General features: G+C 39.4%; 2 protein-coding genes across 2 annotated transcripts in view; both read right to left on the bottom strand.

The window, feature by feature from the left end:
- Positions 1 to 12: 12 nt before the first annotated feature.
- LOC144201404 (tetratricopeptide repeat protein 39C-like) lies at positions 13 to 5,244 on the bottom strand. Its single transcript, XM_077724009.1, has 14 exons — positions 4,613 to 5,244; positions 3,411 to 3,459; positions 3,003 to 3,131; positions 2,679 to 2,793; positions 2,248 to 2,614; positions 1,883 to 2,051; positions 1,723 to 1,816; positions 1,547 to 1,654; positions 1,372 to 1,481; positions 1,190 to 1,313; positions 700 to 797; positions 528 to 632; positions 418 to 456; positions 13 to 343 (listed from the first exon to the last, which is right to left on the bottom strand). The coding sequence occupies exons 1-14, from the start codon at positions 4,756 to 4,758 to the stop codon at positions 254 to 256; spliced, it is 1,743 nt and encodes a 580-aa protein (XP_077580135.1). The 5' UTR covers positions 4,759 to 5,244; the 3' UTR covers positions 13 to 253.
- Positions 5,245 to 5,741: 497 nt separating this feature from the next.
- The window catches only part of LOC144201782 (laminin subunit alpha-3-like), a 38,119-nt gene continuing 28,687 nt past the window's right edge, over positions 5,742 to 15,173 (bottom strand). Inside the window, exons 53-77 of the mRNA XM_077724552.1 lie at positions 15,017 to 15,158; positions 14,453 to 14,552; positions 14,264 to 14,380; positions 14,012 to 14,182; positions 13,784 to 13,935; positions 13,512 to 13,706; positions 13,238 to 13,386; positions 12,792 to 12,954; positions 12,504 to 12,631; positions 12,201 to 12,342; positions 11,872 to 11,967; positions 11,623 to 11,780; positions 11,428 to 11,545; positions 10,836 to 10,976; positions 10,617 to 10,747; positions 10,327 to 10,461; positions 10,118 to 10,238; positions 8,469 to 8,602; positions 8,201 to 8,381; positions 7,966 to 8,124; positions 7,719 to 7,884; positions 7,461 to 7,615; positions 6,791 to 6,884; positions 6,599 to 6,718; positions 5,742 to 6,497 (exon numbers count right to left, since the gene is read on the bottom strand). Coding sequence (XP_077580678.1) covers positions 6,355 to 6,497; positions 6,599 to 6,718; positions 6,791 to 6,884; positions 7,461 to 7,615; positions 7,719 to 7,884; positions 7,966 to 8,124; positions 8,201 to 8,381; positions 8,469 to 8,602; positions 10,118 to 10,238; positions 10,327 to 10,461; positions 10,617 to 10,747; positions 10,836 to 10,976; positions 11,428 to 11,545; positions 11,623 to 11,780; positions 11,872 to 11,967; positions 12,201 to 12,342; positions 12,504 to 12,631; positions 12,792 to 12,954; positions 13,238 to 13,386; positions 13,512 to 13,706; positions 13,784 to 13,935; positions 14,012 to 14,182; positions 14,264 to 14,380; positions 14,453 to 14,552; positions 15,017 to 15,158 — 3,511 coding nt within the window. The 3' untranslated portion in view covers positions 5,742 to 6,354. The remainder of the gene's footprint in view (positions 6,498 to 6,598; positions 6,719 to 6,790; positions 6,885 to 7,460; positions 7,616 to 7,718; positions 7,885 to 7,965; positions 8,125 to 8,200; positions 8,382 to 8,468; positions 8,603 to 10,117; positions 10,239 to 10,326; positions 10,462 to 10,616; positions 10,748 to 10,835; positions 10,977 to 11,427; positions 11,546 to 11,622; positions 11,781 to 11,871; positions 11,968 to 12,200; positions 12,343 to 12,503; positions 12,632 to 12,791; positions 12,955 to 13,237; positions 13,387 to 13,511; positions 13,707 to 13,783; positions 13,936 to 14,011; positions 14,183 to 14,263; positions 14,381 to 14,452; positions 14,553 to 15,016; positions 15,159 to 15,173) is intronic.

The raw sequence follows: 15,173 nt of genomic DNA on the forward strand, positions 1-15,173 counted from the left end.
GGCACGCCTCAATTTCTCAAATAATTTTTAATGGCTAAAAACATACAATATGAAAGAGGTTCTTGTTCACAGTGCACGTAAACTGTAAAAAGTCAGATTATTTAAGAATCCTGTGCAAAAAGAAATCCAAAATTGTGCAGTGTATTGCACACGTCACAGTTTGTTTCTTCCAAAATGACCATAACAAACACTTAAAAAAAAAAAATTGTGCCCAAAATGGTACTATAAGTTTTTGTCTTAACTTTGATGGAATTCAATGATGAGCTGCAGCTCTCATGGAAGCAAGAGCTGAGTGGATTCGGACGTGAAGTCTGTTTTCAAAGTCGTATCCAGCAAAGTCATCCTGTCAAATAAAAGAAGTCCTTCAAACACAATATCAAATATAACAGCTACAACACCATTGCATTCTTATTATACCTTTGCCTGAAGCATCAACATTTGGCCTTTGGCTGAAGACTGAGGGGAAAAAAAAAAAATCAAAAATCAAAATATAATCAAGATTCATCAAAAAAACATTTGATGCTAACCTCTGAATCATTGAGGAGAATGCAGCCCAATTCGTAGCAAGCGTAAGGCTGCACATACGAGTTGCTCACCAGGCCGGTCTCGTCGCGCGAGGCCACTTGGAAAAACTGCAAGACCAACAAGTCCAGTGTCAAAGTGTAAATTGAAGTGTATTATCAGAGTGGCTCTGAATACCTGAATGGCTTCTTTGGTGTTATAGAGGTATTTGCTCACAATGCCCAAAAGCAGGTTTTTCAGCCCCGCACAGGCGGCATCATCAATAGCCTGCAGGACTACAAAACACACACACAAGTGCTTTTGTTTTCTAGTTGTTTTAGCTTTGACACCTGTTTTTAAATCAGGTGTGTGCTATCCATTTGACATATTTAGTCATTTAAATTAAATCAATCAAAACTGGATGCAAATTCTTCACTTAAACTGTTTTTTTTTTGGTGTTCCAAAATCTTTTTATCAAAATTTTGACTAGTTCACTAAAAAACCTGAACCTGTTTTATTGATACTGACTTTATAAGTATTTCTAACTTGTCAAAATGATCAACCAGCCTATCAAGCATGTAGTATAGTTTACAAATAATATTTAGTTTTACCACCAAAAAGAAATGATATGAAAACTAATATTGGACATGCTGTATAACAATAAAAAATGTGCGCTTTCCATACAAACCTTGCAACATTGCGTGAAGATTACTAGTGGAACAGTTGCAGAGTGCTTTCCATAGATAAAGAATCTCAATGATGGAGAGAATGCACAATTCTTGGGACAAACTAGTAGTCCTCAGCTTTTCCGCCTGTCACAACACGATAAATCCTTAACATGTTAAAAATAACAGTCGTGTAGAAACTCACCTTTTTCAAAGAAAAGAGCTCGATTTGATTGCTCTTGCGTTTGAACAGTTTTGGCACATCGTTGAAAACGTTTGTGGCTCCCTCCAGGTCACCCATGGCTCCTTGGCAAACTACATTGAAATGAGGATTAACAGCCAATACCAACGATGCCAGTGGTTCTAAACAGAGTTAACACCTGCGGTCAAATACGAGTAGAAGCACTGGGACCAGCGAGACTCGTTCTTCAGACGCTCGAAGGCTTTGAAAGACTCTGAGTGATTCAGCTCAATCATATTGCACCAACCTACGACACGTGAGCATATTTCAGTGCCATTGACGGATTAAATTGGACTTCTATTGAAGAAACCTCACCAATTTCATACAAGCACACATGCTGGATCTCCCTCTGCTCCAATGCCAGCTGTAAGGCGTTATTGAAAGACACCAAGGCATCGCTCATCTGACTCTGCCGACATATGGGAAATTGCATGAGGTGTTTGTAATACAACGTGTCACAACGGCATGCAGATACCTCAAGACGCTGAACTCTTCCTTTAAAGAACATGAAGAGCGACGAGTCAGGGTAAGTAGTCTCCCGCTCCCGGAGAATTGCTTTGGCCTCCTCCAAGCCCGAAAGGCTATCGCTGCCATCCAGGGCGAAGAAGGGCTGCACTACCGTGTGGTACCAGAGGAGGGCCAGACTGTCGCAACACACACAAAAAAGAACATTGAAATACTGATTTTAAATAAACTTTGAGGTGAGAAGTTCAGAAAAAAACAGAATTGAAGGATATTTGGGCTTCAAATTTCTTGAATAAAATAATTGCCTGAACAATTGTGTTTATTACTTTTATCTTATTGTTTTCTGCTCTAAACTATTTCAACTCACATACTCACGTGGCTAAGGGGGCCTTCATGTCTTTACTCTGACTGGCGTACGCCAGCGCCGACAGGCCATGGAGACGGTCGCCGGGGAAGCCGAGCAAATTGACTATCTTGAGGAGGTGTGGCGGCACCATGGAGATGCACAGGTGAAAAAGCCCATATCCGAAACTGACCGAGCCCTTGAGCCGGTCCAGGTCTTCGGCGCTGATGCCGTCTAGGCGCGGGGATGGGCTCTGCGTGGCGGGTGAGGCCTGCTGCTCGAAGGCTTTCCTACTCCTCCTATCGCTGCCGCTACCTTCTTGCAGCTGCGTGATGTCACAGTAACATTTGTCGTATACTTTCCAAGCTTTGCGGAGGATCCAGCCTCCTTTTATATACCCTGTAGAAGGGGAGGACGAAAACTAGATTCCAGCCCAAACATAACGATTTTGAAACAGATGTACCTGAGAGTTCTTGTTTGGTAAAAGCGAGCACAGCGAGGTAAACCTGGCAGTCGGCGATGATGATCTGCCTCTGCAACCGTTCCACGGCTGCCATTCCAGATCTCCGAGAATCTGTCTGTTTAAACAAGAAACATCCCAGGCAAGCTGAAAAATCATATTTGTTTTTTTTAAGCTCCTTGGCTGCCATTGACAGCCGTAAATGAACCCTCGACATTAGTTGGAAGAAAAAACTTTCACCCACGGTGGCCCTTGAGGACCGGTTTGGACACCTACGGTCTACATGGTAATAAATCAAGTTTGTCTGTTTCGGGCGATATAACTCACTGAACGTTTCATCTTGTTTTTGAGGCTTTGAATGACTCCAGAGTTTTCGCTCTCACACAGCCTCTCTGTAGCTTTGAGGTCTTTGGATGCTAAGTGCATGTTCTCCTCTTCAAATGTCATCATGGCATTCTACACAAGCGAGGGAAAAAAAGCCATAGACAAAGAAGTTTCATGTCAGATTAAATCAAAATTTTCCACCCCAAGATTAGGGGTCCCCAAAAGGGTCCTCAAGACTTTTATTTCAACCAATCAAACAGAATGCATTCAACCAATGAAGTTTCTGCACGTGACTGTAATAAACTTATTCTGACTGAGAATAAATATAAGAAAACACTGAAAAACTGTGAATGTGGAGATACAAGTTTTTAATGTATAAATGATAGTTACTGACAACTTGCATCAACTTACCAGAAAACTGACAAAACTGGCGCCAAAGCTCATGAGAGGACTGTGGTTTCTGTGGTGGGAAGGACAGAGAACACGTAAGTAAGCACAGCACGCCATTGAAACATCAAGTGATCACTCCCCACTAGCTATACCAGATCGAACGGACATTAATTGGTATCAATAATTGCAATGAGACAAATTTTGCAGGACTTTTTTTATCATTTGATTATCAGTTAGTCTTTCTCCCTTGATGCAATATCTCAGCTTGCAGCTTGGCAACAAGCGACTTAATAATGGCGCTGCATATTTAAGTGGTTCAAAAGCAGGACGCCCCCCAAGTGTGCCCTGCAATTAGGCAGAAGAGTGACATTCAAGATGCAGGGGGTTAATCATTAAAGCCCGGGAACAGATCATCAATAAAATAAAATGAGAAAATAGGACTGTAAGAACGTAGAGGATGATTCTTTCTGATTTTAAGCCTTTTATTTTTGGATTATAGTAAAAATGATGTCATTAATATATATTTTTTTAAAGCTCACTCCTTAGCGCGAGTGCTGCAACATATGACAAGGAAAATACCCAGACAACCTTATTATTGTGAGTGTAAGGATGTTCTGGCAGTCATGGGGCTCTTTCGACATCAGCAGCTCAATGCAAGTGTGTGAACATTTGCTAGAGGCTGTTTGAACAAGGCAAACGTGTTTTCTTTGAATTTGGAATTTAAGGCACCAAAAGCACTTGTAATGTCGGTAAATGTGAAGTTATATGGGACAGTCGACAGGAATAACAATCAGACGTGTGGTGCAGTAAGACAAGTACTGGAAAAAGTTATCCAGATAGTCACTTGCAATATAGAATACATGAATAATAATAATGCACTTGGAGAATGCAATAGATGCGTTCATTAATTTACTATTGCGCATGTGGATTTTAGTCAGATCCAACCTAAACTGGTTACCATTGACGACAATAGACATCCAATCCGTTTTGAATGGAGATCTATAGTCGTCAATTGCAGTGAGTGAGTTTATGCAATCGACACGTCCCTTTAGTTATTATTCTGCAGGAGTGTACTGTAACAGACCGAAAAAAATGAGACGTTTACATAAATGTCAACAAAATGTATGCATCGTCACCTGTTTTGCAGGTAGTCATACAACAAACAAATCATTCGTCACATCATTTTACGCGTTAACACAAGCGCATCATGTGCAAACACTCACCTGTACGCTCTGAAAAGCTTGTCGCTCTCTTGAAATCCATTGTTGAGAAGCAAGTTAATGCCTCGCAGTGCCAGTTCTGCATCATTGACAGCCTCCCGTTCTTCGTCTTCCACGGCGTCCCTCGCGTCTTCCAACGGGGTCGCCATTGAAGGTGGTCAACACCGGGGAGGTGAAGCCAAATGTGGCCCTGACAGGTTACTCGTGAGGCGGCCAAGGGGGGGCAAGGCTGCGCGTGTTGCTGACTTTACTTACGATAGCCTCAACCAATGGCGGATCAGTCGAGAAAACGCCTCCATGAGTATAGACACCTCTACTATATTTGCAGTAACACTTTTTTAGGCCACTATTGTTACAAGAAAATATAAAAACACTACCAGTTATGCAGCTGCCGGTCCGTCTAAAATGCAGTCACAGTACAGGAAGTATGATGCCTTCATGTGTCGTTGGATATATCACTATAGCTACAAACGCAATAAAATCCATTGCAGGAAGCCCGTCCCGAGATATATAGGATACAATATAAACTCAATTCGTCAATAGTTTCAAATCACGTCTGTGTAAATATAAGTATGAAGCACAAAAAAAGAAAAGCTGAATGGGCTTCTCCTGGTACTTTTAGAACAACGTGAAGTCACCTAAATGCATCAGACGAACGTGATGTTCGTATGATGACGTCACAGAAATTATTTGCAGATGCAAATATGCAATTGAGACTTTTAATGTTTAACTATTGCAACGGATTTCACGTTGTGCTAAATTAAGTCAAATACATTTCAAACCCTGTGTGTAATTACCAATTGGTGGGGGAAACAAATACATAAAGATAAAGAATAAAGCTCCTTTTAAAGAAAAAAATGTTTATATATGATAGGGAATTTAATAGTAATAATAAACTCTCTTCTGCCAGATAGGAGGAGTCACATTATAAACTTCATTTTGACACAACCTTTTGTTTAATAGCGTGTTATAATTATTTTTTTTATTTACATTCTGTAGGCTTTGTGTTTGCTCAACAAAGATATGAAAAATGTCTATTCACTAGCCAATAAATTAAATCCAACAACAAAATGCAACATCAAAAAGTCATTTACAAATAAATTTAATAGGTAATATTACAAAATGGCTTACAAACCAGTGGTCACAAACAGGAATGCGAGTTTTTTTCCCCCAAAAGTTCTAATTCTGATTAAATTAATTTCTTTTGTATTGTTCCAATTTAGTTTTCAACTATTCTTAACTCAGGACATGCTATTGTCCAGTGTAAATGATACTTTTGAAAGCTACTCTGAAGAATGCATGCAAAAGGAATGCCCAAAATAACATATAAAACACAGTCATAAATATGATTCAATGGCTTTTACAGGGAATCAAATGGCATAATAGGGATTAAACATGCCAAAGGAGGGAGGACGAGCACCGTCAACTGCAAAAATAATGCCATATAAATGTTTGGGTCCAACCATTTTTCATCTTCATTCAAGCACCATCACAATAACAATATAGATGTGTGTAATTATATATAAAGTGCCATGTCATTACCCTTGGCTGACTTATCACATATGAAACATTAGAAACAAAGGACCATTGCATGAATTTCAAATAAATACATCCATACACATACACACTGATACATGAACACATTTTATATTTTCTTGGTAATTGATTGCACATGGCTGTTTGGAGGTGGTCCCGAATTTTGGCCAAAAAAAAAAAACAACAACAAAAAACATGCATGGTACCTTTTAACCAGGACATTCTTTCAGGTTGACTGCGCCAACTATTGAAGGCAATCTGGTGAAGACCACAGACTCGCCGTTGACCTTTAAGTCCCGGATGCAGCCCACAAAGGACGACGTGACGGGTGGTGACTGCATCAAAGTGATCTCTTCTGTAGGGAATGTGATAAAGCCGGTGAGTGACTGTATTAATCCGTGATCATCTCATTTTTTACTTAGATTTAATTCATGAAAGACTAAACAAACTTACCAGGAACGCCGCCTAAATATAGAGGATATTTGGTTGAAGCGATCATGTTGGAAGGTGGTCCTATCTTGTATGTGTCCATTTTATCCACATGAAGCTGCACAACATTTTTCATTGTGATGACTGCAAGACATGCAGTGTTATGTGTTTATTTAAGGGAAATAATATAAAAGTATGAAGGATAAATCATTTTACCTGATATTTTATGAAACATTCCATCGCAGAGTGTTGTTTTTGGCTGCACAGATGCCATGAACTCCCCTTTGCCATTATTAACTCGTGCCACCACCTGTACAATAATAAGAAATCAAGAAATAAAAATAGGCTTTAACATTTTATAGGGCATTTAGATATCGTTTTTGTTGCACTATATGACGTAACTGAAAGACTTCAATAATTCCCTACAACACAACTCCTAACCACTACTACTACAACTTCATTTCGTGGATGTGTATTAAAATCCCATACTACTACTACTACTACAACCACTACTACTCCGTCTTATGATCCAGTGCACCTTACATATGGAAAAAAATATATATAAGAAAGAAAAATACAATAATGAATAATAACATGAGATCCACATATCACATTCTACTTCCATACTAACTATTAATATTGTGGCCTACATGACATAAAATATGATGTCCACATATGTGGATGCCTTGTGACTAATACAATTTGAATATGTTAATTATCTTTTTTGCTTTAATTCACTTAAAACCGTAATCAGAAATGTTCCAACAAGGAACTGCTACAGATTTGTCAATTTGCATGTAAATAAAACACATTACTCTATATTCAAAAATATTCAGGTATTCCTGCAAAATATATGAATTACTAAAAATAGACAATCAGGCCTCACCTCCCCTCTGAGCAGGTAAATACTGACATAGTGGCTCTTGGCCATCTCTAGTTCAGTTCTGCTGGAATCGCCGACATGCAGCAAGAGTCCAGTTTGGGTCCGCGGTCGAATGTCAAACAACAACTCGAAACTTGATCCCACAGCAAAAGAATCATCTATAGCAAATAAGGAGGCATAATACACAATAAGTTTAATATCTTGGATACAATATATCGTGAAATATCCCGCAGGAATGATCAGTATTAGTTATTTACTCACTGATGACAACGTGAGCACCATTCCCTGAGAAGTAGGCTCCCTTCTGAGTTTGGCCCTCAAAACATGGACCGGCCCCTTGGTTTGAGGACGGCTTCAGCATGGGCGTGCCGTTCATTTGGAAATGGCGCACACAGCCAGATACAGTTTGCTTTGGGAGACCCTTGGACTACAAAAGGCAAAAAGTAAAAATCATAGACTGACCTTTGAATTGCCAATAAGACAGTTCAAAATATCTTTAGCAATTTACCTTTAATTCTTTGTGGAGGTAGTCGGGGGCGCTACCCAAAAAGACAGGCGACATGAAGTGCTTCATGGAGGTCACATCAGAAGCACTCAACTGACCGTCCTGCGCTCGTATCCCGTCCACCACCAAACGGAATTTCTTCTTCTCTAAACTGAATATCACCTGAAAGAAGCGCCAACACCAAGATAGGATCTAAGTCAGACATGTCTGAGTAAGGACAAGGTTTTCAGATACTCACAGAATGCCACTTTCCATCGTTGTACTTCTCCCTGTTGAAGATTTCGTTGTATTTGCCTACAGAGAGTCGAATCCTCCCTTTGGACATGTACAAAGCCAGGTGAGAGTTCCCTCCCCTGGTGGGGGCGAAGAACAGCAGGCCCTCGAGAGATCGAGTCCGGATATCCAGAGCGAAATGTGGCCTAGGGTGAAAAGAGGATTCATATTGACTTTAACTTAGGTTAAGATCTGCTCTTGGGGCATTTCATGTGGCCTACAAGGACACTCGCCTGGGTTGCAACACTTGCAATGGCAGGCTGTAGCTCAAGCGACTCACGGGCCCCCCCATGTGATACGCATCCGCGGCCAGGCTCGGCAGCGCACATGGAGACTCGCTCATGTTCAGCGCAAGCTTGGGGACATTCTTGAAGAAAAAACAAAACAAAAATAAAGGCCTAATTAAATGTGAACCATTTTAGACACTCAGTGGCTTGGTCAATACATCCAGTGAATCCGAACCATTTTTACTGGAATATAAAAAGACATGAAAACATATTTAATATTGAGCGGTCGGTCAACTAATGTCACACAAATTCGTTACATTATTTGTTTGGAATGTACTGCCGTACAGCAGTAATACTTTTTAATACATTTTTAATAGTTAATGAAAGGTTTGCACATAAAATTGATGATTAAGAACAATAGTGTAATGAATGGGCCTCAAAATGATCAATACTACTCTATAATCTTTCAGATCATATTTTATCCAGAGATTTTGAGTATTTTGATATTTTTCCCCTAATAAAAACAAAATTTAATACAAAAAAAGGTTTGTTTTAGTCATTTAATCCTGAGGGACTGTTAAAGTTTAAAGAATTACCATTTCCTGTCAATTTTAATTTCTTGGAGGAAAAGTAAACATGGCAGGTAATTTTAATCATAACATGTTGATTGTTAAAAGATTAATTAAATGCAAGACAGCATAATCCTATCACTTTTTTTATGGAATGAGAACATTTAATTCAGTCTTCAGACAACCAAAACCATTTATCCTTGAATAGCTGAGTGCTGTTTATTATTGTAATTTAGATAGATATAGGTAGATTTAGATATCTCATTTCACACTGTCAAGATTTGCAGTGTACTGTTTATGCAGTTCAATCTGTGTGGGTCCATAGCACCCCGAGTAGATTTTTATTATTATTCGGTTGAGATTTTTCAACAACAATAACAAAACACACCACCAAAACTGTTGTTACAAGTCAAAAGGGAAGCATTATTGAATGCATTCTGAAAATATCTGATGATTTTAAATTGGGGAGCTCCTTTCTATCCATCATAAACATATCTGAAAATTTTGTTATTGTTATACATTGACATGGTGTAAATGCAATGAGGTAAAATGTTAGATAATTTTTACTTTCTTTTCATACAATTTCTATCCTGCTAAAATCTGGCCAAAAATGAGGATGTATTATGGGCAAAATTCTGATATTTCAGTAATTATAATTTATATCCTTGCTGTACTGATGATGAAAATTATGGAGTGTTTGTGTTTCACTGTTTTCATGGAAGAAAGAGACAATGAGATGATTTCAGTCAAGCTGGTTATTTATGAGTGTGGTTTGAGCAAAATCTTCCACAGAAAAATCTGAAGGGATAAAACATGGTAGTTTTTAATATTATTCATATGTTTAATTAGTTAAGAAGGTCCATGGGCTCATGCAGTGTCCCAGTTTCATTGGATGAAGGCACCATAATAAGAGAAATGGCAGTATGTTAGGGTTAAATTCTTGTCAGTGGCTCGTTGTTCTTCATCTCTGAAAATAAGGCAGCAAGTTCAAGTCAGTAAAAATCCTTTCACATTTACTGTTCATTCCCCTGTTACATGGAAGGAAATAACAACTTTTATAGAGCAAAAAATAAGAGTATCACTCACCTTCCTGGCGTTCCAATTAATCATCTGTTGCACAGGACTTTCGGATGTGCACACATCCAATAGGATGTCTCCAGAAGACTTGAAGTCGGTCAAATCCTCGGGTTTATATCGATGTTGCGGCCTGCAAAGGAAAAATAAATAACAAGGAACAAAAAGACGTTTAAAAACACCAGCGTGTGAATTGGACGAAGCTCGCCATAGACAACTACCGTCTGGTGTAGAGGTTGGAAATGCAGCCTTTAAATTTGTCTCGCCCCAAAATGACAGATCCGCCAGAGTCTGGCACAGAAATGCTTTTACTCTGCTCTACACCACTGTCGCTGTCATCAATGGACATTTCAATACTGTAGGAAAGATCAATACACCATTTTAAACATTATTTCCAGTTTTGCCATGAAGTAACAATACAGATTTGCATTATTAACAGTCAAAATGGATTGGATATCTGTCTATCCTCATCAATGGGCAGGGATACACAATCATTCTTCATATTTCATACCTTCCATCTGTTGTGGACACAGTCAAATAATGCCAATGGCCATCATTGTATTTCTTGTTAGAAGTCCACATTTGGTTGTTAAAAGACACAACCACGTTGCCATTTTCTAAAGCCAGGTGAATCCCATTAGTCTGGATGAACAAGAGAAATAATAGAGTTGTTTGAATGTGACTGATTTGATGGCACTAAGATGCGACGGTTGGGTTTCCCAGAACTGACGGCCTGTTTTGACTGCAGGAGGATGCCGTCCTTATCAGTAGTTTTGAAGCCCAATGAGACCAAGGCGTCATTGGCCAGGCTGAAGCCCGAAAGGTCCGCCGAAAGGGAGCTTCCCAGACTGAACTCTGCTTTGTGTGTAGTCTTCATTAAAAAGATAAAAAGTCAATTGGTCACAACTTCCTTGTGTTGTTATCCATCCATCATTTGTAGTTCATCTCACCCATCAATTATGAAACTATCTGACAAGTATTCATATTTTGGGGTTACTGTCTATCGATCATAAAAAATACCCTACAATTAGTTCTCAGTCTGAAAATATCTGACAATTTACATCAGGGGTAGGGAACCTATGGCTCAGGAGCCACATGTGGCTCTTTAGATAGGTGCTTATGGCTCTCCGTTAAACTGAGCTAAAATCTGGACACTATGTCTAGAGTCGCTTTAATCTTCCAGTTTTTAATTAAACCTTTCTGCATGCATGCATGCATGCATCTCATTGATTAGCATCAGAGTAACAATTTTGACAACATAATTCTGAGACTTTTTCTACTTGAAAGGCATTTTAGTGACTTGGGATCAAGACTTGACTCACCAAGGAATCTTTGGGACAACCTTTGCTGATTCCCACTTTCTCGTCGAGGAGTTTAAAGTTATTGTTGAGCTTCAAGTTGTTCAAGCAGCCTCTCAAAGCTTGAATTGTGATGTTGTGTCTGTCAGCAGAAAGCCAAGTCAGCCTGACGCCAACCTCTCTAACATGGCTCAAAAATCGCAAATGAGAAGCACTTACTTTTCCCTCAATTCTAAAGGTGCACCACCAATGTAATATTCTTTGAAATCAGTGCTGCTGAACTCAGCTTGGGCCGTCGCCACCTCTTTATTGGCTATACGGACTGTGAACTTCCCCTTGGTTGTCACAATGATGAGGACATCCAACCAGTCTGGTTTCTGAAGATAAAAAAATAAAAAAAACAAGAACAGGAGCGCGTCACTAACTTTTATCATCACAGTGTCACTATGTTGCCTGGTTCTGACTTACCGGGAATGTTTTCAAGTTATTTGTGGCTGGCTCTTGCAGCAAATTACTACGTAGGTGAACGACACCCCTTTCAACTGTCACTGTAAAGTAATTATCCTTAATTAGAGGGGGAGAAAAGAGAGGTTAGTTATGGTTATTTAACGATTGGAAGGCATTTTGATTTGAATTTTAACTTTCAATAAATGATTTTAAAATGTAATAATTATTAAATAATACCACAGAAAAATAAAGTAAACCACATTACTTAATTAATTAAGTTATTATTTAAAGGCCGACATAATCTATCAATATTGGCAACCAATCTCTAATCTGAATTCAGAACAAATTACCTCATTTCCAATGTATAAAAGCAGACCGTTTTCTGAACGTGCCAAGATGGACACGCTGATAAGGAGAACTGCGGCTTTTTTGTCGATATTCCCACGGCCATAGCCAGTTCCCTCCATGTAAAAGCCCAATGGGGAGACATACCTGTATACAAAAGATCATTATGACTATTAGTTATAGCATCAAATCTAATGGTACTCAAGCTGTCAGAGATAATTCAATAAATAGCCTATTCTCCTTTCTAATGCAATTCAACACTGTCAACTACTGTTTCAAGCCGTCAATTACATGATTGCAAAACCAACCTCTTGCACGGAGTCTCCACATTAATGTTGTTTTTGTGACGGAAATTATACAGGCTGAGAACCTTGTTGTTTAAGTACTCTATCTCGATACAACCTTTGTACATGGGATAGTTGAGAGGTGCTGGTGGCTAAGGAGGAATGAAAAATAAACTTTAGTTCATGAGGCCACATTGACAAAGTAAAGTAAATAGGAACGTATTAAGAAATTAAATTTAAAAAAAGATAGAGGTAGTTGGCCCATGTCTGTACTGGAGGATTGAGGCATCCTTGATTGAAAAATGATCTCACAGTGAAGTTGGAAGGGTAGCCTCCAACGTAGAAAACTATGTCATCTGGGCTGAGGTCCATAAGGTTTTGGCTGTCAAGTCCTTGGTTGGCGCTCACAACCTGAGTTCCGGGAGTGGCTGATGTGAAGCCTTTGGTGAGAATCAACTCTGCATCTTGATACATCCTAAATGAGCAGAAAATAAGGCATTGATAACTTGAAACACAAAGAAGGTAGTACTATATAGAACATGTTGAGTTGCTAGACTCTATCTCAGCGGACTTTGGGTGAAAGGCAGACTATACCCTAGACTGGTCACCAGTAAGCCATAGTCAAAACAACCATTCGCACGTACAATCATACCACCACCGAGCGAGAACCATTCCTAAGCTTTCCCACACTGAAGCCCGTGGGGCCAGTTAAGGTAAATCATAATTTTTATATGAAGCTTGAGTCTTGCTCTCCTTACCTGTTCAGGTCAACTTTATCAAACATGGCTGGCTCTGATGGAGATTGGGTAATGGCGTCTGATTTCAAGACATTCTGCAATCCATTCAGCCTGTAGGCGCCAAACAGCACATTGTTCCTCAGGACCAAGCCGATGTAGTTCTTGGAGGGCTGGAAAAGGTGACTTTTTGACTCACAATTCTTGTAAAATGTCATTCCAGACTTATTTTTAACCCTTAAATGGATTCAATATCTATCTCTCCCAATGGCATTTGTAAAATGATGATTTAACGTACATCTTTGCTGCCAAGGTACATCACAAACATGTCTCCTTTGTCTGCGGCCTGTTTGCGTCGACGTCTTCCATCCCCCCTGCCCTCGGGCCTCTGTAGAAGCAAAGACAAAGCTGTGTAGGCCTTCAGCTCATCCAGGTTCTTGGGCGGATGCAACTCCACGTGGCTGTCGCCTGTGAATTTCATTGGCACGGCAATCTGGAGAAAAACATGGAGAATTGTTAGGAGAACACATACACGGGGGAGAAATCTTTTGAAAGAGTGGGGAGCGTTACCCTGTTGGCTGCGTCACGCGCTTGGTTAATGAGCTCCTTGAGTTTTTTAACGTTGTCTGTGATATTTTTTAGTGGCGTAAATTGTGAGGTCATGGTCTCCACCTCTGAGATCTTGTCGTTGAGTGACGGAATGGATTTCATCAAATTCTTCACTGTAAACAGAGGACCAAATTGTTATTTGTCAAAATAGAACAGGCATTATTGTACATTGCTGTCGTCATATTACACCTGTTTGGTCCACGTCATCTAAGAGGGCGCCAAGGTTGGAATTCCCGGGGGTGACGGTGATTTTGTCCATTTCTTTCCTGATGGCATCAAGTTTGTCCAGGGTGTCACTGGCTGAGTCGTTAGCAGAAGCAGCTTTCCTTTTGGCATTGTCAATCATATCGGCAATATCATCTGAGAAGGAGAAAGCAAGTGAGATGGACGTTTTTTTTTTTTTTTTGCACACTCGGCCATCACACTATACACACGCAGTACCTCTTCTAATGTCATCCAGCTGCCTTTGCGCATCACCAAGGTCGGACTCAAGGTCATTCTTTTTCTTTTGTGCGTTCTTCAGGCGATCTTTTATGTTAGGAATTTCATTGGCAGCATCTAGGCAAATATGGAGAAAGGGTGAGTATGGTCTAGTTTTACTAGGAGAAAGTGAAAAGAAAAACTGAATACCATCCAAAATATTCTGTGACTCTTGTGCATTCTGCACCAGTTCAGCACCACTCTCATTCAGGTCTTTTGCTCTTTCCGCAAGTCTTCGTTTTTTTACATCCTGAAAGGAATAAGTAAATCATTACTTTACATTTGTGAAAGTCATTTTATTACCAGTACATGCAAACATTCACAACTGGGCAGTTCTATTTGTTTGATTTAATAATAGAGAACTACTGAAATACGAAATACATTTTTATTAATATTTTTTTGTTGCCGTATTTGTCGGACTATAATGCGCAGCAGAATGCCTATTGCATCAATGATATCTATTTGTCATGCATTTCATTTTTTTGCTTTCTTTTATGAACTAATATAGGTTTAAAAAAGAAATTCAACTTTCTTTTACAGTTTGTTTCGTGTTCCTAAGATGTCAAGGATTTAAAATAGATCTTTTACTAAGTTTACAGATGAAAAGACACATGTTGGGAGGTTTATCATCACTGAAAGCATTAAGAAATAAAAGCAATTGCTACTAGATAAACACTTTAATTCACAATTTAGAATTATAAGTCAGAGACTTACATTCAAAGCTTTGTCAGCCGCTTCTTTAGCTTGATTAGCAGCTGCTTCGGCAGCTTTAACAGCATCTGTGATGTTTTTGTAGGCATTGATAGCGTCGTTGGCGTTGCGAACCTCGGGGCGTTCACTCGCATTCTTCACGGCACTAAAGGAATACAGA

This window comes from Stigmatopora nigra, chromosome 9 (assembly GCF_051989575.1).
Source record: "Stigmatopora nigra isolate UIUO_SnigA chromosome 9, RoL_Snig_1.1, whole genome shotgun sequence".
NCBI lineage: Eukaryota > Metazoa > Chordata > Actinopteri > Syngnathiformes > Syngnathidae > Stigmatopora > Stigmatopora nigra.